Source organism: Carya illinoinensis, chromosome 4 (genome assembly GCF_018687715.1).
Source record: "Carya illinoinensis cultivar Pawnee chromosome 4, C.illinoinensisPawnee_v1, whole genome shotgun sequence".
NCBI classification, from domain to species: domain Eukaryota; kingdom Viridiplantae; phylum Streptophyta; class Magnoliopsida; order Fagales; family Juglandaceae; genus Carya; species Carya illinoinensis.
In genome coordinates this window covers 43,590,156-43,611,456 of record NC_056755.1, presented here as the reverse complement: position 1 = coordinate 43,611,456, position 21,301 = coordinate 43,590,156, and the positions used below count along the sequence as shown (strand labels likewise).

Below are 21,301 nucleotides of genomic sequence, written 5' to 3'. Positions count from 1 at the left end.
ATCAAATCAGTTAATGCATTGTGTTTTAAATGACTTTTCATTTAAGTAATTAACTTATAGAGCCACTTAAAGTGTACGGGAGGAGTTGATATAACATTGAATCGCATCCTTTCCAGTCCTATTGACACGAGAGGTGCTTGTTTAGCATTTTTTATCTTGACAAGGGGTCATATATCTTGTGCCTCTTTTCCAAATGGTAAGACATTGAACAGTTTAGAAAGAGATGAGATGGGTTTCGATCTTTCAATCAGCAACTTACTCTCCTAGAGCAAATATAGATAAAAGCACGTACTCTATAGTATTCAACTACATGGGTGGCCGCAAGGACATGCCCACTCTCGAAATTAGTCAAAACTTATTTTTTGATAAGAAGAAAATTATAAGAGTAGTGTAATTTTTTGATTGCATGGTATGTAGTGTGTGAAAATAATGAGTAACAAAAGTCATTTTCTATGACAGAGGGTCGTGTATATTATTAATGGAATATGACTCATTCCCCACATGTGGCATGCATGTGGACTGTACCATCCATATATGTTTGCCTCCACTAGTCTCCAAATCAACTTCAGCTTGCTATTAAGAATTTAAGAAGTTTATCACCTGAAAAAAACAAAAAAATGTCATGTGCAATACATAGATCATAAATATGAACTGCATTAGTACGAGCCAACAAATCACATGCATTGTTATTTTTCAAAGAAAATGACAACTCAACGGCTAATGAATAATGCCAAGAAATTACCCGCGAAGCAATGAATATCTATTGAAAGCACTTCATGAATCATGATGATGAAGTTTACAAATTTTCTCACGTGAAAAGAAAAAACTTCAAAAAAGAAAAGTGTTTAAACGAAAAAAAAGAAGAGGAGAAGGGAACGGTAGTCGAGAAGTGGACGGCGGGGGCCTGTGCGCATGTGCGCGCAGCGCAGCGGAGCCTGGGAGTAATTCCCGCGACCGATGCCTAAAGTTTCAAGTTTCAACGCTTCTTCTGTCCACTGCATTGGCGAGCGCTCTTTGTTAATTACAATGTTACCAATCAAAACACAACTTGGCTCCACATGGTGATGTCCACAGACATCATGAATTTCTTTAACATTTTGCACATGCTGCTTGGAAGATATATGGTTTTTATACTTTGATATACCTTTTCCTTTTAATATTGGTTGACATAATCTACCTTATGGTTTGGATCTTTCATTCTACTTAAAAATACAGCGCTCTCCCTCTAATTGATTAGAATCAGGATTAAAGCGTGCAATGGACGCGCCCGAAATGAGAGTGAAATAATGGGATTCTTCGTCCATTCAATATTGATGTAGTTTTGGCTGTGAAAAAGTTTAAACCCCCGCCCGATAAGGAATGAACGGAAGATCCAACGGTTGAGAACTATCGAAGTCGTACACATTGGTTGGAGCCCACCTGCCTGAACGTACTTCATGCATGCGACACGTTTAATTCTAAAGTCAAACCCACTTTATCGTTATTGGAAGTTATATTCTCTTTGTTTGATCTATTTCCTTACATTTTCATTCATTTTCTAAGCTGTGAATTGATATATTTTTCATGGATTTTATCATTAATTAAATATTAAATGATTAAAGAGGATAAAATGAGGTTGTTTTTTTATTTCGATTTTATTTAACATTGTCGGAGGATTTAAATTTTATTTTATTTTTAAAACGAGCTCGTCTTTTTCCCTGTTGTTCTAAAGCAGAGTTCGCTCACAGTTTCTCCTTCTCTCATGTCTAACTTCCTCTTCCCTTTGGGAAAACCTTTCTATTTTTATCTCTCTCTCTTTCCTTACAAGACCCGAGAAACCGAAAAGGGATACTGAATATTTCTCCATTTTGTCTCGAATATTTTGCTATTCTTTCTTTGCTTTATGTTCATGAGATTCTGGTATTTTATCTCTTCCTGCTTTTTGAATCTCAATGCTAGGTCATTAATGCGTGCCTTCGGTTATATGCTTTGATATCCTTCACATTATGAAACACACGGAACTTTTAACGCTTGATTTTTTTTTCCCTTCTTGTAGCGCCTGCATTATTGTGTTTGTAATTTTTGCGTTGTTTTTGTTCTTGTGCTGACAGGCTTTCCGTTAAATGCATCAACTCGTTTGAATCCATTTATACTCATTGTTCAGGAGATAAATTCATATTTTCTCGATTTGGGTATTCCTAAAATTGAAGATCACGAAGAATTAAAGCGAAACCATTTGAAATTGGCGTTATTTTTCCTTTGAGACTGCTGTATTAATTTGGTCGTTATCGCATAGAATCGGTCAAATTCAATGAAAGGGTGTTCAATGTTAAGCTGGTCTTTGGGTTGTCTAGTGCGAGGGGGTTGAAGGTGTGATTTATCGGTGGAATGAGCGTAAAAAGATGAGCTAATAAGCTTTTAAAGATGGATACAAAGGACGATTATGAAGTGCAAGAAGAGATGTCTATTTCGCCGATCTTGGTATTGCAGCATATATCCGAGGAGGCATTTAGAGTGGCCGGTGAAGCATTACATAATGTGTACTCGGGTAATTCGAACTTCCCAAGACCTGGGCTGGGGCAGGGACACCGACGCACTCGAAGTGAAGTTGTGACTACAGCTCACAGACGTAATAATAGCTTTCAGAGATTGAAAAGTCAGATGCAGAAGGCTTGGAAGTGGAGTAGCAATTCTCGTGAAGAAGATTACAAGCGGAGTTTCAATCCTGAGGTCTTGGCAAACCAAAAACGCCAGTGGTATCAGCTTCACACAAAATCTCCGGTATTGCTTCTTATTATCTGGATTTTTATTTTTTATTTTTTTTGCAAGTGAATCTCACATGGTTGGTTACTTACTTTGTATTTTATCCGGATTCCGGAGGTTGCAAAAAACTTAAATCGAAAGGTTGTGTTTGGATAAGAGAACAGCAACTGTTAACACGGACATTTGACTAGTAATTTGCTTCCTTTTCGTTCTTAGCTTGTTTACAACTAAAGTTGTTTTTTGTTCATTTATATATTCTGGAACTGGAGTTTGATCACTACCCGAATTCTGCTGTTATTCTGCCTGACAGTGAATAAAACAGATTTTTTGTTAAGTTATGGTCGAGAGACTGCCTTGGGACAATAAGCTCAATATTTTGGCTTAGATGATGCTAAAGTAGCGATCACCATACATGCCATTCCTATATTCATATATGCCGCAATGTATAGAACTTGTGCACGTTGTGATGCTTTGGAGTGTGGCTTGCTAAATTGGTTTGAGGGACCTTCGATGCAGGAAGTTGAAAGATCTTGACTTATTTTTTGATTCGCAATAATAATTTCCTAGTAAAATCGAAAAGACTCGAGTAATGGGATGCATACATATTTGGAGATTCGTGCAAGGATAAGTTTTAGAAAAATGTTGTAGAAGTTCAATTTTTTAAGACCGATTGGTGTCCATTACTCAATCGTATTGAAGATTTGATCCATGCCTTTCTATGTTGTGAGAGTGCTCATTCTGATGGCTTTATTTACATCTTTTAATCTGTTCTTCTGCCATAAATCTCATTTTTTGATTCTGCCGATCCAAGTAACATATCTGTGGATGCTATTGCAGGAACACATAAAATATAAAAAACCTACTTCACTTTTTGAACACTTTATTATTGCGGGGCTTCATCCAGATGCGAATCTTGAGGTTGTGGAGGATGCATTTGTTAAAAATAAGAAATGGGAGTCAGAAATGGCAAACTCTGAATTATTAGATTTTAAAATGCTGCATCCACGGGCGTCCTCAGTTCCAACGCTGGAACCTCAGGTTGACTACTTGATTGAATCCTTTTCTCACTCTTTCTTTTCTATACTCAACAATATACGATCTGATATGTACTGGGTCATGCTTATTCTTGCACATTTATGCCTTCATGATCTCTTTATAACATCTATATTAGCTCGCAAAAGAGAAAAAAAGGAAACTTTTTGATCGTATTTATTCTGTGTTGCTTTTTTCCTTGTGACTAAAACCAATTTGATATTCTGGAGCAGATGGCAATGATTTCAGTGGACTGAATTTTCTGGCTACATTTAATTGGCCATAATTGATTTTTTTTTTCTTTTCCATTTGTTAATTTTTTCATTCCTCTTCTATTGTGAGGATATATTGAACGATGGTATATTTTGGTCCTCATCTTATATTGGCTGAGATATATTTTGCCTTGGCAACAAATTGGCTGACATATACTACTATGGTTTTGTCTTTTATTATTCTTTTTTCCCGTTTTGGATCTACAGGTACTTTTTAAGTACCCTCCCGGAAAGAGGTTAGCAATGCGTCTAAAAGATCTAGCTGACTTCTGTTTTCCTGGTGGGGTTAAGGTGTGATGTTGCTGATTTTCTATGATGTTTACCCAATTTAGGTGAATTTAAAACTCAATGTTATTCTTTCTTTTTTCATCACATTTTTTTTTATTCAAGGATTGTTATACTACAGGCACGTATGATAGAGAGGACTCCATCGCTAAGTGAGCTAAATGAACTTGTTTATGGACAGGTAAGCCAAAAAAGTGTTGTGTTCTGTGCTGTCATTAGTTCCTACATTTGTCACATCTATAGTTCCTTATCATCTTCCTTCCTTTGAGATATGTTATCTTCAAAGAATATAATGGAAGCAATACATTAGTTGTCAGAATATCTGTGGTGAAGTATACTTACTCAGACATATGGAGAAACCCTGGAGCTCTATCTTTCTCTGTCTTTTTCCTTTCTTCCTCTATATTCATAAACTTTTTTCTCTACTTGTACACCTCAAAATCACATTGCTTTTAAATCGGAAAAAATCTTGGAAGTTTAATAGATGATACTGGAGTGAAATGAAATCACTCTTAGCTGGTGCCATTGCTTGGTCTTAGTGTAATCAGCTTTCATTTGCATGGCTAAATCAGCTTTTGCTTCAAGAGACCCATCAGAGGCACAATAACATTTTCTTCGTCATTTTTTTGATAAGTTCGCCTGTTTCAAATTTTAGACATTGCAATTCCATAGTTTATACAGAAGGCGCTATAAATTAAAAAACAAAAGAGATTGGTTACGCCATTTGCCCTCCATACGTGTTATTTTTGCTTCTTCATCCCCAATTCCTCATTTGTTGAAGATCTGCCATATACTTATTCCCCCCAAAAAATGATCTGCATATATGGATCTGAATATATTGTTGCTTGAAGACCCATGCCATCCTTTTTGATGTGGATTATTTGGTTGGAGACGTAAAGGAGGAGACTTTTGCCTTTGAGTCAAAGGTTGTAATCTTCTGGGGGAAATGAAAATGGGGCTTCTCAAGACTTCATCTCCTGGGTTTCAATTCTTTACAGCTGTCTTGTACTTCACTCGATGAGGATTTGGATTTTAAAGATGCCTTATGCTTTGGGAGTTTATTTATTATTTTTTGTTATCTTCACTTGATATGGGTATTTTAACATTTTCTTTCATCTGTCACTACAGAGTCGTTCTTGTCAGGTATATGACAATCTAGATAATCTTTTCTAGTAATCTTCTTGTGGAATTATTTCAAGTTTGTATTCCACTTATATGTTTTATCGCCATTATATATGAGTGTTTAAAACTTTTCTTTTAAGGTGTTAATATCCCTCACCAAATAAATGATGCTTTCATTACTGATATTATCAACAGGAGCATTTAAACAGAGATGATTTAGCGTTTGTTTTTTCACTTAAGGTAAGTGTTGCTCTTTGTATGTTTTCCACTCTTTCATTAGTATAACTGAACTGTTCTGTTACTTTCACAGTATGGTATTTATGTAGCCTCGACAACTCATTTCTTTTGAGATTGATTTACATGTCTTGGACTATGACATTGTGCTGCCGTTATTAAGGAAATCATTTTTAATCCACTTTGTTTGCTTTAATCCTATGAAATGACTTTCTTTATGCATTTGCATTTCTTTGTTTCTTGTTTGCATCGTGTACCCTTTTTCTCATTCATGTATTATTTATTGTGCTTTTGCTTTTTAAATACCCACCAATCCAAAATTTGTATTTCTCAATTCCAAATAGCACAATCGTCAATGAAAAGCAATATTTACAGTAGTCTTCTGAAAAATCCATTTACTTCATATTTGAGATGTAGATAACTTATAAAGTGATGAGTGCTTCCACTTCCCTTATTTTGGGATGTGCCAAAGAAAAGGAAAACATTTATTTCTGGAAGATGGAGTAATATATATATATATATATGATGGGTATTTTATTAAAAGAAATGTATGGTCTTCTTATATTTTGGAAAAAAAGAAAAAAGAAAAAAGAAAATAGGATCTTTTGCTGCACATTATAATTTTTGTCATTCCCTAGTTTGAATCCATTTGCTTTTTAGTGCAATGGTTTATGCAAGAATCTTGGGTATGTGGTTGCTGAAGAATTTCATGTGCCCTTGATCAGGTGGCAAACAATGCAACACTTTATGGCGTTTGTTTACACATTCCTGAAATTGTTCAGAGGCCACCTGGTATCTTAGGCATCCCATCGTCTCCTTCTCATCCATCTGGAGGATGCAAGCGTTTTTTGGTTTCTGCTCCTCGCTGCTATTGTGTGCTTACAAGAGTTCCGTTCTTTGAGTTACACTTTGAGATGTTGAACAGGTTAGCTGAAACTCATTCAAAACTCACAAGCATTGGCTGTCATGAATTATCACACATAAAGTATGATTTTTTCTTGTCTGGATGCAGTATCATTGCACAGGAGCGTCTGAATCGAATAACGAAGTTTGTTAGTGAACTGACTCTCAGTGATTATGTTCCTTCGGTAAGAAAATCACATGATCAAACGAATGGGAATGTTGATTCCACTGAAAGGGAGTCCTTTAACGATTGGATGGCTTCTGCCATACCTGTTGATAGTGAGCTGGTGCTAACTGCAGCTGCTGCAGGAATTATACCTGATGATGAGATACCACCTTCTCCATTGAGGATGTGGGAACCTCAGTCCCCTGAAAGTGTTGCCATCAGTGAGGCTTCAGATTCTAGCCTAGCTAGGGAAATAGACAAAGATGGTAGTAAGAATTCAAGGTATTCTGATGAGTGTGCTTTTGAGGCCTCAGAAACTCGATCAGAACCTTTGGAAAAAATGTGCAAATGCTATGAAAATGGTCAAACTTCTCCGGAGGTAGGGACATCATTCTCCTCTAGGAATCCCGCACTGGATCGTCTTGGGAGTTCTGAATCCTTATTCAGGTGGTAGAGTTATTTTATTTGCTGTGCTATTTCATTATAGATAAGACTAAACTCGGTGGATTATTGTTCACTATATCTTATTCAGATATCATACCAACATGGCTAGTTCCTTGTATCATGCATAGGTGCTTCTCTTGTATATGTCCCATGTACTTGGCTTCGCTTTTTTTAATAAAATTCTTATTTACTGATTATAAAAAAATAATTATATGCACATGGCTAGTACTTGATAAATCTACACAATTTTCATTGAAGTTAATTTTGTATCACCTTTGTCCTAAGGATGGACTTCATCTTTGATATCTAGGCATCATTTTTTATATTTAGTAAACTTCTTTTCTTTGAATCTCTGGTATAACTCCAGTAATATATTGCTAATTTTGGCAGTCCAGTTAGAAGCATTGCATCAGAGGATAATGATGATGAAACTTTGGCGAATGGGGTTAAGGATTTTGGGGATGACTTAATAATGGAATGGGCTAAGGTTAGTTCAACTTTGTTGCCCGTGTTTATGCATTTTTATCAATGTGGGTGGTAGTATTATTGTCATTTGATCATTCTTGTTACTTTTTTTTTTTTTTCCCGTGTGTCCTTGGACAGGAGAATAAAAACGATTTGCTACAAATAGTTTGTGGATATCATGCTCTGCCTCTTCCTGCACAAGGAAGTGAATTAGTTTTTAAGCCTCTTGAGCATTTACAGGCTATCAAGTATAGGCGACCTCCAATTTCTACCCTTGGCTTACAAGAAAATAATTTAGTTTCATTTGAAGCTGCTGAGGTAATTCTTTGGTTAATGTTCATCTTGGAAGCACAAACACGAACATGACAACGCACCCCACTCACACAATTTGAGTGATCATGTCTTCAATTGTTCATTTATTAGTAAAACATAGGAGAAACTGAGGTCAATTCTTGGAGTTAAAACACTCCTCTCTTTTTCTCTCAAATGGAAAAGATAAACCTGAATCAGGTTTCTCATTGTTTCAGTAATTTTAAAGAAGTCCTTCACCTTCATTAATATCTACCCAAAACCCATTTAATAACGGTTTTAATGTGTTCAAGCCAGGCCCAATTTATACTTTGGAAGATTTCAATACACCTTTATGAGATTCTTTTAAAATATGTGTGAACATGAATCTGACATGGCCGGAGATATGCCTAATGTCCATTCTATTTAGCAGTCTCTGTTGGACACGGGGACACTCCACTCCCTAGGTGTTTCAATGCTTTGTAGTATATTTGTAGTCTTTGCTCCTTCATTTTTACTTTCTCCATATTACTGAACTTGATAAAAGGTCAATGCAAAGTTGGCAGCTGCTGAGGAAGCACTTACTCTATCAATATGGACAACTGCAACTATTTGCCGAGTGCTCTCCCTTGAAAGTGTAAGCATGATTGTCTTGGCTTGAGTTAAAAAGTGTTCTTCTTTTCCAGAATCTGCCTTGAGTAGTTCTTTGAAAACATGTCTTGGACTTGTCACCCTGTCTGGGACTTTTCTTCTTCTGATCAATATTTTCTGAAATTTGTTAAAAAGGTAGAAAGCCTTTAAAAAACACAGATATTTCTCAAGAACCTATAAAGGTTGTTGAAACAATATCAAAAGTAGCCCTTCAATCTGTTTGAATTATCATCATTGTTACAATGCAAAATTGCAAGCCAGATTTTAAATATATGGAAACAGTTTTGAATGCCTGATGCCATAAGTAATATTGTATCACATTTTGTGAGATGCAATTAATGCCTGATGGCTTTCTTTATGATATAAATAAATCCAAAATTGCAAAAGTCAGGGTGCAAGAGCAAGCGTAAGCCTACTTGTTGGCTAATTAAGGTGTATCGGCGAGATATATGCTACTTTTCAAGAAATGACAAGAGAAATGAACTCTAACAATAGATCAAGCTTTTGTTGAAGTTGATGGTATGTGAATGTTAATCAACTTTTTCTACTTTTAATGCTGTCCGACATTTTATTTTTTATTCATGTGATAGATAGGCCTTTGTTCTAGTACTTTAGCCATATACTTATTAAAATATAAATTATAAGATTAATTTCCCCTCTTTCCATTAGTTTAAGCATTTAGGATAAGTGGTGATTTAACATGGTTATCAAAGTAGAGAGCTCTTGAGTTCAAACATTGACTACACCCTTTGCCACACTTTAATTAAGTATCAAATGAGTTGATCCCACTTATTAAGGGATAATCTGACCAGCACTTGGGAGAGCACATGTTAGAACATAGATTATATGATTAAACCCATCTCTTCTTATTCGCTTAAGTTTTTTGGATAAGTGATTTTTTGACGTTATAACTTTAGCACTGGCCCTTTTTGTTGTGTCAAGAATATGATAAATGGTGTTTGTTTCAGGTTTTGACATTGATTGCAGGAGTATTATTAGAAAAACAAGTGGTTGTAGTGTGCCCAAATTTGGTAGGTTGTTGCGTTACCAGAAACAATTCTCAACCCATAAATCAATATTTGCTTGTGACCATGCTTTATACTTGGTTGTTTACTTGCATAAATTTCCTATTTTTCTTATTTGGTTTATGCTTTGACACAAAATTAAAATTATGCAGGGTGTTCTATCAGCTATAGTGTTGTCTTTTATTCCCATGATCCGTCCATTTCAGTGGCAGAGTTTATTGCTTCCTGTAAGTTTGATGCAATTCAATCAGCATTTTTGCATTTTTAGGATCAATTATCGATCAAAAGCACTTTGGATATAGCTAAAACCTTGAAATTAAGCATAACACATATGATCATTTCTTTTTGAAATATTTTTTAAACGTGAAGTTTCTGATCAGTTGGTAAAAATTGTTTAATCTGCTGTACTTTTTGTTGAAGGGAATTGTCTACAATTAGGTGTTTTAATTTCTTCAAGGCGAGACATATGCCTTAAAACATAAGATCTGTACACTATGTTTCAGAGAGAGAGAGAGAGAGAGAGAGAGAGAGAGAGATAGAGAAGGGGATGGGATTGGTCATTCTTAGTGATGGTTGGACATTCTTTACTGGTATGTTCAGGCTATTTTAACATTTTTCAGCCAGAAAACAAAGGTTTTCAAAAGGATTTTGACAATTTTGCATTTATACTCCCTTTATCAAAGAAGTATAAAGAAATTTCTATGTCTTGATTCTTTTGCAAGTGTTTCGAAACCTTTTAGGTTACTATTATCACCCTGCAATAGGGCAAGGATTTCCTTTGACGGGGATAACATCCAAAGCATGAACTTTTATGTTAATTTAGTTAATTAGAGTTGTTGATTACTTTGCCCTTTCTATTTTCTGTTCTGTTATAAGGGGCAGCAATTGAAAATAATACTATTGGTTCATTGTTGGTACCCAAAAGTGTTTCTTTTCCATGAAAAATGGCAAATATTTTTAATGCCATTCACAAGAAGCACCACCCCACCTAACCACTGGTACTGTTACTGGCATCAACAATATCACTGTCTTCCCAACCATCGACTCTAGGTTTCTACTACCACCACAATTGTACAAGACATCCAAGCTTGCCACAATGCCTTGATGCCAAAAATACTTTCTAGTTCCTGAAAACTGGAAATGCTATGTTTCCTATTTTTAGAAATTAAAGGAATGTTTCCTGTTTTTAGAAACAGAAGTTGGCAGTATAAATAAATGAGCCTAGACTTCATATTTTGTAGTTTAATCAGGTAAGTTGCTTCTCTCTCTCTCTCTCTCTCTCTCTCTCTCTCTCTCTCTCTCTCTCTCTCTCTCGTGCACGCGCGCCCACACACACACACAAAAACTATTTTGGAAGTGTTTGTGGGAAATTTTGTCTTAAATGTATTTTCACATGGGCTTGCGCTTATTATATCATTGTTTTACTTATAAGAAATGGATTTTTACATGGGTTAGGTATTTCCAGTTTCGGTTTGCTTACTCTTGACACCAGGTTTCTACTGATTTTTCCAGGTTCTCCCAGGCAGGATGCTTGATTTTCTTGATGCTCCAGTTCCTTATATTGTGAGCGTTTTAACTAATTCAACTAGAATTGCTCGTGTAGTACTTTCTTTCAAGAGTTTCTGAAGCAAGTCCAAACTCTCTATTGGCGAGGCTTTTCACTAAATTGTTACAAAAAATATTGATTCGAGGTGTCTATTATGTGAAAAGTCGTCCAAGAACTTGTATGCTTGAGTCTCTTGGATTGATGTTGTGCTTTGTGAGTTTGTGTAGTATTATTATGTATAAAACCAAAACATATTTTCATAGTTCACAGAAATTTGAGTTTAGGGGCTTCAAATCCAAACTTATTAGATAATTGTATCAATGTTTCAACATTGTCTTTTGATGTCACATTTTTCAGGTTGGTGTACAACATATACACACTGATTTGAAGATGAAAACATCAAATCTTGTGCATGTCAATGTTCTCAATGACCAGGTTGGTTAGGGCCTTGGAGCATTCTCTGTTGTTCTTATATTGTACATAACTAGTTGAGAAGTATATTGTCTTCGGTAACATAATGGGGAAGGTCCTTTTTAATTGTGTAGGCTGGAATTGGTTCCCAGCCATATACCAAATGTAACAGTAAATCTTTCGGGCTTATCATGTTTTATTTGTAGTGCAGAATATCAAGTACTTGAATAGTAAAAAGAAAGCAAAATAAGAAAAATATATTCGCTTGGTTTTCCTAGTGCCCCACTTTGATATTACTGTATCACTTGTTTTCATCATGTACATGTATCACGTGTCACAACAATCAATAAATTGAGTAAGGAAGTCGAAGATCTTTGCAGTGATCTTAAAAACATATTTATGGAATATCTTTTTCCAATATATTTAAGTTAATTGTTGTTTAAGTTTTTCAATCTTGTTAAGTTCAATATATTCTGTGTTACTTTTTTGTTTGAGCAGGTGAAAACGTGTTATTTGCCAACACTTCCCAGGCATAAAGAGCTTGTTTCTCAACTGGGGCCAATCCATGCTAGACTGTCACATGAAAGTTCAATTGCTAAGAGGCATCCTGTATATAGGTGCAATGAAGTGCAGGTTATTATTCTGTTCCACACTTGAAGAATTTGATGTTTCATCTTCCAAGTCTGCTTGTTTTTCTTGTTAGAAACTGCATCGGGTGACATTAATAGAAATAGCAGAAGCATGATAGAAAATAGCTAAATTATCCCGAACTTAGAATTTCACTTTATTAGTTAAACTGAAATCTTATTTGAATTTTAATTGCTTTTTTCACTTCATTCTGCTATCAAGAACTTACAAATTATGAAATATCATTCAGCCGTTTTGTACCCAACTGATGGAAAGTGGACAATGAGGAATCTTGACATCGTGGATTCACCAAGATACTTGTTATGAGTGGTTCATTATTGTTGTTTGTTGGGTTAAAATTCTGCATCAAGATTCTGAGAGATCCTCACACTTGTCTCTACTTTTATCTGAAACGAATTTAAAGATGACAAACTCTGGAACAGATTTATAGGCTGAGGAAGGACCTTTGGAGGATTCTGTGATCACTTTTATTCCCATATCGTGTACTTTTCTGGGTGTGTGGAGGACGCTGATTTCTTCCCTGCACTAGATGTGATTTGTCCTACCTCCTTTCTCTGTAAATTATTCCCATATCGTTCCAGCCCGGTCAGTCCAACCTTTTTTTAAAAAAAAAAAAATTAATTAATAAAGAAAAATATTTAAAATACTAAATTAAAATTGAGTGATTTATTAAATGAGAATTACATAATAAATTGTACAATTATTAATATATACTAATACTATATATTATAGTTATGCATTAAAGAATATAATAATACATTGATTTAAATATATATATATATAGTTATAGACTTAGTACCAATACTGTAACTAATAACTATACTAGTAGTATTACTAATATATTATATGTTAGTGATAAATTGGTAATACTATATTAAATAATACTTTGTAGTTATAGTAATTTAATACTAACATATTAAGTTAACTATACTAATACTACTATAAATTTATACGTATACTATAATTTATACTATAACTCTTATAATATGTTAATATATTCTAGTACTATATATTATAGTTACACATTAAAGAATATAATAGTTATGTAATATTGTGATATATATAATTAATTTATACAATTACTTATATAAATAATATATATACATTTTTTTTTTAATTTTTCATTCGGTCCAATCCAGGGTGAAAACTCCCTGAACCTCAGACCAGACCGAATGAATTCGGTCCTCCCAATTTTAGGACCGGTCTAGACCAATCCGATCTGGTCCGATCAGTTTATCAGGTCCAGACTGGTCAATGCTCTCCCCTAACTATATATATATGCATATACATATATATATATAAAAGTTATATTCTGTTATCATATAAATGCTAGTTGCTAAAACGAGAGAGAGAGAGAGAGAGAGAGAGAGAGAGAGAGAGAGAGAGAGAGAGAGAGAGAGAGAGAGAGAGAGAGAGAGAGAGAGAGAGAGAGAGAGAGAGAGATGGGGGTCAATGCATAGCACTGTTTGAAAAGCTAATAAGTCTTATTTTTGCCATATCACTTCTCTTGTAAAAGTAAAGTGGAGGATGAAGTCTTAGGTACAAAACCTATCGACTTTGTAAATAACTGACAAAAATAGGAGTTTTGAGATTTTTTTTACATTTTTGCAATAGGCTTTATGAAAATTTTGTAGCTTCAAAGGGCAATTTTGTTATTCCTTGCGCTCTTCCCTGCTCTAGAACTTTAATTTTTCTGATCGTACTTAATTTATCATTTTGCTCTGTACCACCCTAAAACCCAAATTTTTGTAGCATCAAGCACTGAAATGCCTTTTCATTTTCCTCCTTTTTCAACATCTTACTACCGTATATAGGATAGTTTGCTCTTCATGTCTTTTCTTTTAGGCAGCAAGTAATCTTTGTAGTACCAATTTCCAGGCTGAAGCTGCAGCCAAGTTTTTGAATGTCATGAGGCGCTACTTGGAGTCACTTTGTTCAGATCTGAGGTCTTATACAATAACTAGTGTACAGTCAAACAATGACAGGGTTAGAGTAACTAAACTCATTATCGGCTGACATTTCCATAAATTTTCCATGAAATACAGCAAATACCTGGAGAGACTAGCTTGTTATGCTTCTTTGACATCTAAATCTTTGGTTACCTTTCCAGGTATCTTTACTTCTTAAAGATAGCTTTATCGATTCCTTTCTTGGTAGGGACAGACCATTTATCAAGGTAATTTTGTGTTCTTCACTATATTTGCAAGTTTGTTCTATTGTGTATGTTAAGAATATGATATAAATAATAAAATCTACCTCTTCCCATCAGTTTAAGCTTTTGAGACAAGTGATGATTTCACACGGTTTCAGAGCAGAGGTCCTGAGTTCAAACCTTGGCTCTACACTCTACACCATTTAATTAGGTTCGGTTTGGTCCAAGAAAATTCTCATCTCAAACTCAAAATTCTCATCTCATCATTACAATTTTCCCAAATCCCCATACAAAATATAATAAATAATTTAATTTTTTCTTAACTTTTTCAAATCCCAAAACAATAATAATATTAAAATATAATATTTTAATATTTCATCTTAAAACTCAAAATTCTCACTTACCAAACCATACCTAAATATTTCACATGTTGGGCCACTTATTGAGAGAGTCTAGCTCACACGTGAAGGGGAGTGTCAAGAATATGATATAAATAATAAAATTTACCTATTCCCATCAACTTAAGCTTTTGGGACAAGTGGTGATTTCACAATGTAAAAGCAGTTTAGTAATTTCCTATGGAAGGATTGGCAACATCTAGCCAGATGAGGCACAACTTTGTGCATTTATTTAGCTTAAGTACAGAAGTGATGAAATCATCATCATCATCATGAGTCTTCACCAACAATATATGGAACACAGTGTCATGGTCCAAATTCTTGTGAATTGGTGATACTCATCCACAATATAGTCAGGTTGCTAACTTTTTATAAGATGAAGGGCAGTGCAATTTACATGGTTCAGCCTTTGGCCTACATCAGCAGGCAAAAGCCAATAGAAAATATTTACATCGGCTACCTATTTCTAACACATCCTAGCTTAATGAGTCTCTGCCCAGGAAAAAATATGCTTGATTCTGTGCTAATGTTCAGAGGATGCCCTCTTTCTTGAAGATTTGTGAACCATTTATTTTTAGAAAACAAATAGAGCATTTTGGTTACCTATTTTCCTGCAGAAACTACATGTTTGCTCAGCACTGGAAAACTGGACTGACAAGTTCATTGATTTTTCTTAGTCGTAACTTGGATACTCACCCTTAAGTTCAGTTTGGAAGTCAATACTCCTTTAATACCCTTTTGAGCTTAAATATCTCATCCCATTTGCACATTCCTTGTGTTTTTATGTGCTGTCCCTCTCTCTGTTTATTTTGAAAGTATAAGACACAAGCAGGTATTGGGTTTCCAAACTGGCACAGCAGATATGTTTTACTTTGATCCATGTTTGTTCGAGTATATTATGAAAGAATCCTAGTGCTCTTGTGGTCCACCTGAAGGTTGTGATTTCGGGATAGAAATTTCTTCCGATCTCCTAAAAAACACTCGGGAATGACCAAAATGAGTCCTAGATTATTTTGTCTTTACTTTATTTTTTGGGTGCTTTCCATGCCCTTTCATTTATGGACTGCTGAACTGTTAGTATTATTAATTAGCCCTTTTTTTAGTACACTTAAGTAATTGCAAGAAATTTCATTGTACTTGCTGGTGCTAACTATTTTTGGATCGGTGATGTTTCCACTGGATTGATATCTATTTGTGACTCAAAACTTGTCATAATTTAAAGTTGAGTTTGAATGACTTAATTGGATTGATAATTGAGTGCATTTAAATCTACAATCTTCATTTTTAGGTTTCTAGCAAGTTGTCAAGTCAATGATTTTATTGCTTATGAATTCATTGTTTGGGTTTTGCAGCTATTTGTAGATACACAACTGTTCACAGTTCTATCAGACTCTCATTTGTCCAGTTTTGAGAATGGGTACACTTAACTCAATCCTGTTAGTAGCAATGTAACACTTCAAAACTCATAGGTACAAACAAAGATTCTATCTGTCTGAATGACTAATTGAGGGATAATTGTCCTCTCTCACTGATCATGACGATCTCTCAACAAATTTGTGTCAAATTCAACAGTTTTGGAGCATTGACTGTGAACTTGCACATAGCTGAAGCTTGTAACAAATACCACACACCGATACCCGTTGTAATGCCTAGCAGAAAGGATCATGATCCCAATCTTTATGGTGGATCGCATTTTGGGCTTATTATATAGCTTCGCTTCACTCAAAATTTCTGTAAATAACTTTGAAAGAATCAATGAGAGAGTTTTACTTTTACCTGATCGCATGATTTTGTCTCTGATTTATTTCACTTAACAATCATTCATATATCATCCTCATTTCCTTTCAGTCTTTCCTTTGGGAAGCATGCAACATAAAAACATTTGAATAAACTTGCAAATATGGCATGTCCTCTGAAGGGGCTTCCAAAGAAGGATTGGTAACTACTAACTAGAGTTAAAACACGTTTGATAAAAGTTACATCTGCTTACCTCTTTCATTAGCTTCAAGAACTCTACAAATTTCGCTTGGCAACTTAACAATCGTGGTCATTATATTTTGTACTAAAACTAAAATTGATTTATATCTATGCCAATAACTCTCCGTTCTAATCGTTAAAAAGTAGACCAAAAGGAAAAGAATATGAAAGGAAAATACCACAGTGGTAGTGGTATTTTCCATCTCGCATGTAGATGATCCACCAGATACCACTCCATATCAAACAGAAAATTGCCAATTGCAACACAGTTTAGTTAGTCAAGAAACCTTAAAAAGGATGGAGAGTTGACGGAAAATAGAAGAGAATAATCACTACATTGATAATTGTACATGCCTAGTGTTAGGTTGTTTCTTCAAGAAAGCTCCAGCAAAATCTTGTTATTCTATTTTATCACTCACTAATACTATTTGAAGCAAATCCTGTTAAGTCCGCTTTGACCAACTACCAGATTCTCATTTCTCAGTCGAGAATTTGATCCCAGATTATAGGGATCCCGAATCCAGTATGGTTGAAGGAAAGTGGCACAGCTCCCTTTGATGCGAGCAGCACCTTCTATGGCTGCGAAAACATAGGGGGTTGAAGGTGCAAGGCCATGGGGCTCTCACATTTTCCACCCCAGCCAGCCTTAGTTCCTTTGGTGGCGGCCTTCCCCTGGCAGTAGCAGCTGCTATCAAGAACCACCATCGGCTCATTTCTCTTCATCGTCAGAGTCTGACTTTGCAAAAACTGGCTCAGGCTGGGTTTGTGCATATGCTGGAGCAATATACTTGGGATCTTTTTCTGCAGCATCAGCGTGCTTTAGTATAGCTTCTCTTGGATCTTCCTCCATCCATGTCTCCTTGATCATACCCCCTTGCTGCAATGGAACTCAAATAAGTCTCAACCACTACTTTCAAATTTTGAGAGAGAGAGAGAGAGAGAAAGAGAGAGAGAACCATTACCTTAAGAAGGTATTGGGTCAATAAGCTGCCTGCACTTACGCCAACCCTTCCACCAAAGCCTGGTCCTGTTACAGGCAGTTCAGGCTTGTGGGACTTCATCGGGTCCTTCAATTCTTTCTCTCGAAGGCGCTTTCGACTTGGCTGATCTCTAAATAAAGGAAGAGCATGAGGGTTGTGAATAACAGGTTTTGCCTCAAAATCATCAACAGATTTTTTCCTTGGAGCCCGAGCAACACACACAAGAGCCCCCCTCTCGCTGAGGGTTGGATCATATAATACGTGAGTTCCTCCTTGGCTTTTGTTCCCAGACGTTGCAAAGATCTTCAGAAACAAAGAAAAACATGGATGAAAATCAGTATGTTTTCTCGCTCCTTTCTTTTTAGTAATATAGATTTCATAAAAAAATGCAAAAGCTGCAATCCAAGTAGAACAAAATCTTTAGTTATTCACAACAAAATTGCTTGGGAACTGAAGTTTTATTAGTTTACAAGGACTATATGACTATGATCTACAATCATGCTGCTGTACTGCATGTAAGAATCAGGATTGTACAATGTTATTTGTACCATAAAGCATGTGATATCATGTTTACCTGATTTAGCTTTGGGTGCCAAGTACACTGCACAACACTACAAGTAGGGGATATCCCAACCCTTGAAACAAGCTCAAGTTTGGCTCGATCATAAAGGCATAGCAAACCTCCAGTTGTGCTCTCCCTTTCAACAGATGTTCCAGTTAAGAATAGTTGCTCATCTGGACTGAATGCAATATTAGTTTGAGCATAGTGGTTTGGGAGATCCTCAAACACCTTAAGCGGCACTTTAATTTGGCGTAAATCCCAAACCTGACATGCATTTCACAAATTACAACGACAAAATGAGCTAGGTAGATATATATAACAGCTACAAATTCAATGGAATTTAAATAGAAAGAGTCTTTAAACATGTCTATTAGCACCTTCAGTGAACCATCAAAGCTTCTTGACAGTAGAAGTCGCCCGTCACTAGAGAACTTAAGACCAGTAATATCATCTGAATGACTGTTTTCAACATATATGTCTGGCCTGCTTCCCCATCCAGGCTTAAGATTCCATATCTGAAAAATAAATTGAGCACCCAATGTGAAAAGAAGCTGATGAAATGTCCATCATGGCAAAGGTCCACACTATAACAATCGGCTATCACAATGCAAACATCAAGAACGTAGATATTTCTATCCTATTGCAATCAATTGGCACCAAGATGTCAAGAGAAAAACAAGAAGAAATTAGCACATTTGGAATGCGTCCCCAGAGGGTGGTAGACCTGTTGACATGTTGGCAAAATCCTTGTCATGACCGCAGAAACTCAGAAGTTTGGAAGGAAAGTAATGCCTGAACTTTTGAAGGCTGTGAGAGGACAGCGACTGACTAAAAGCCATAACACTCAACAATCTCTATGCTCAGAAAAATGCTCACAACAGCCCTCAAGTTTCCAGCCTATAAAATTTTAGCAAATTTTGCTCTTCTTCTTCTTGCTAGTGGGTTTTATCCTTTTGTATACTTCCTAGGTCCTTCTTTGGTAAATACTTCCTATTTCCTTCTTACTAATCAATAAATAAATAAATGTGCTTGGGTTGTGCCACTCTATGCCCTATGCATTCAATAAAATTTGAATTGCTTTTTTTATTTTTGATAGGTAAAAAAAATTGAATCACTTATTTTTTTTTATAAGTAAAAAAATTGAATCACTTATCAAATATAAAAGGAGAAAAGCAGCTAGTACCTGTATAGAACCATCTGCTATGCCACCAGCAATGCATTTTCCTTCACGATCCCAAGTGCATGTGGTAACTGGCACCCTTCCAGGCCTTGCAAGTTTTGGTTTTATGACCTACCATATGAATAACTCAAGCATTTAGTTTAAGGTCACTTAATTTCCTGGTTGCATATCAAACTACGACAGAATGAGGGAGGTCAGGATGGAGCAACTCACCACCTCCCTTTATAATATGCTTGCATGAATTACTAAATTATGAATGATATAGGAATCACTTGGGCCAATGTGTGCAAAACATGACTATTCATTCAAGGCCATACGTTTGTGTAAAACGTTTAAAGAAAATAAGAGAGAAATAGATCGAGCAAAACCTAGTCAGCTTTTTAAGTTAAGGTCATTGACAAATGCATGGCGTCATTCCCCGGTAACAAAATGAGACAAACCTGCTTCTGACTTTTGAAGTCATTTACATCCCATATACGAAGTGATCCATCCTCTGACGACGTTAGTATTGTCTCCTTATTTTTAGGGTGCCACTCTCCCCAAGTCAACCCAGATATGTGGCCCTTGGTGTTCTTCAGATCACGAATGTACATATCCCCCTTAACGAACTCACCTAGAGTAAGTCCATCCCTGTCATAAATCTGAAGGACAAGGAACACCAACATGAGCTTTGTCCCCCATAGACGACAGCTTTAAGCAATGACAAAAGAAAAAAGATGGTGTCTAATACCTTTGCTTGAGCTGAGCCAGTCACACACAAGAAACGATCTGCTGTCGGACTCCAGCTAAGATTACGAACTTGATGGCCCTCAGACGGTTCAAGCTGTCTAAATGAAGCCAGACGAGAATTCATTCCTTGAAAATCATACATATGTACTGTATAGTCATAACTGCCGGAAAGAACCCTAGAGCCAGAGTGGTCAACTGCAAGAGCTGAAACAACCTGTCAAAAGATGAAAAAGAACCAAGTTCTCAGTACCAACTATTGGCCTAAACTCAAAACGACGCACAACACTACAAATAAATATTTTACATATAAAGTATTCAATCAGCTTAATCTCATTTTTGGGTTTTCAATTGGATATGTGCGAGCTATTGGAAAAGAAAATTATAGATGGGGAGGTGAAAAGAAACACCTTGGTGTGTCCCTTGAGAACAATCTCATTACTTTGCGGAATCCGGTACCGATTCTCCTCCTCTTCTTCTTCGTCCGAACCTAAATCGCCCTCATTCAGTCCAGGAGGCGGTCTCGGCGGTCCAATCATCTCCTCCTCCTCCTCCTCATCGTCGGAACCTGATTGGACCGGCGGCGGCCTCGGCGGACCAATCATCACGCCTCCATCCTCATCCGAATTCGAATTCGGATACGCCGGAGGCCGAGGCGGCCCAACTAATCCAGTTTCGTCGGTTGCGGACCCTCCGTTGCTCGAAAAATCAGGTTTAGGGTTGGCGGATTTGGAGTTACGGAGGGAGGTGAGCCATTCTTTGGAGGAGGAGGAAATAGAAGGGAGGTCTTTGGCCTGGTTGGCGGAGGAGGAAGAGGATGGGGGTAGTTTTTCTGGAAGGTTCGCGGTGGCGGTGCGACGAGTGGCGCTGTGAATGGCTTCGAGAGAGGTTTGAGGCTTGGATTGCTTGCCGAATGTCATAGGGAACTCAGCTCTGATCCCATCGTATATTTCCGCATCGTCCTCCATTTTCGCTTCTCGGCTAAACTTCTTAGCTACTTCTGCTTCGTCGTCTCGGCTCGACTGCAATTTACGGTAGAAGATGATTCGATTGCTTATGGACCAAGCTACACTATCTGGCCCGACAAAGCCC

General features: G+C 36.3%; 2 protein-coding genes across 7 annotated transcripts; one reads left to right on the top strand and one right to left on the bottom strand.

The window, feature by feature from the left end:
• The first annotated feature begins 1,655 nt into the window (after positions 1–1,655).
• On the top strand, positions 1,656–16,569 carry LOC122306087. 6 transcript variants are annotated; one of them, XM_043118474.1, is made up of 20 exons: positions 1,660–1,899; positions 2,091–2,760; positions 3,580–3,780; positions 4,254–4,337; positions 4,453–4,512; positions 5,649–5,693; positions 6,413–6,612; positions 6,700–7,203; positions 7,591–7,687; positions 7,804–7,983; positions 8,501–8,590; positions 9,573–9,635; positions 9,782–9,856; positions 11,142–11,192; positions 11,533–11,610; positions 12,085–12,219; positions 14,113–14,220; positions 14,345–14,410; positions 16,137–16,253; positions 16,357–16,569. In XM_043118474.1, exons 2-19 carry the CDS (start codon positions 2,404–2,406, stop codon positions 16,209–16,211), a joined length of 2,469 nt encoding a protein of 822 aa, XP_042974408.1. In that variant the 5' UTR covers positions 1,660–1,899; positions 2,091–2,403; the 3' UTR covers positions 16,212–16,253; positions 16,357–16,569. The 6 variants fall into 6 exon arrangements, with proteins under 6 accessions (XP_042974412.1, XP_042974410.1, XP_042974409.1 ...); XM_043118475.1 differs by having other exon boundaries at positions 1,657–1,899; positions 8,513–8,590; positions 16,137–16,569; XM_043118473.1 differs by having other exon boundaries at positions 16,137–16,569.
• Positions 16,570–16,998: 429 nt separating this feature from the next.
• On the bottom strand, positions 16,999–21,244 carry LOC122306088 (WD repeat-containing protein 70). The gene is made up of 8 exons (XM_043118480.1): positions 20,620–21,244; positions 20,214–20,426; positions 19,924–20,124; positions 19,487–19,594; positions 18,681–18,818; positions 18,316–18,567; positions 17,724–18,044; positions 16,999–17,638 (listed from the first exon to the last, which is right to left on the bottom strand). Exons 1-8 carry the CDS (start codon positions 21,175–21,177, stop codon positions 17,471–17,473), a joined length of 1,959 nt encoding a protein of 652 aa, XP_042974414.1. The 5' UTR covers positions 21,178–21,244; the 3' UTR covers positions 16,999–17,470.
• Between the last annotated feature and the right edge of the window lie 57 nt (positions 21,245–21,301).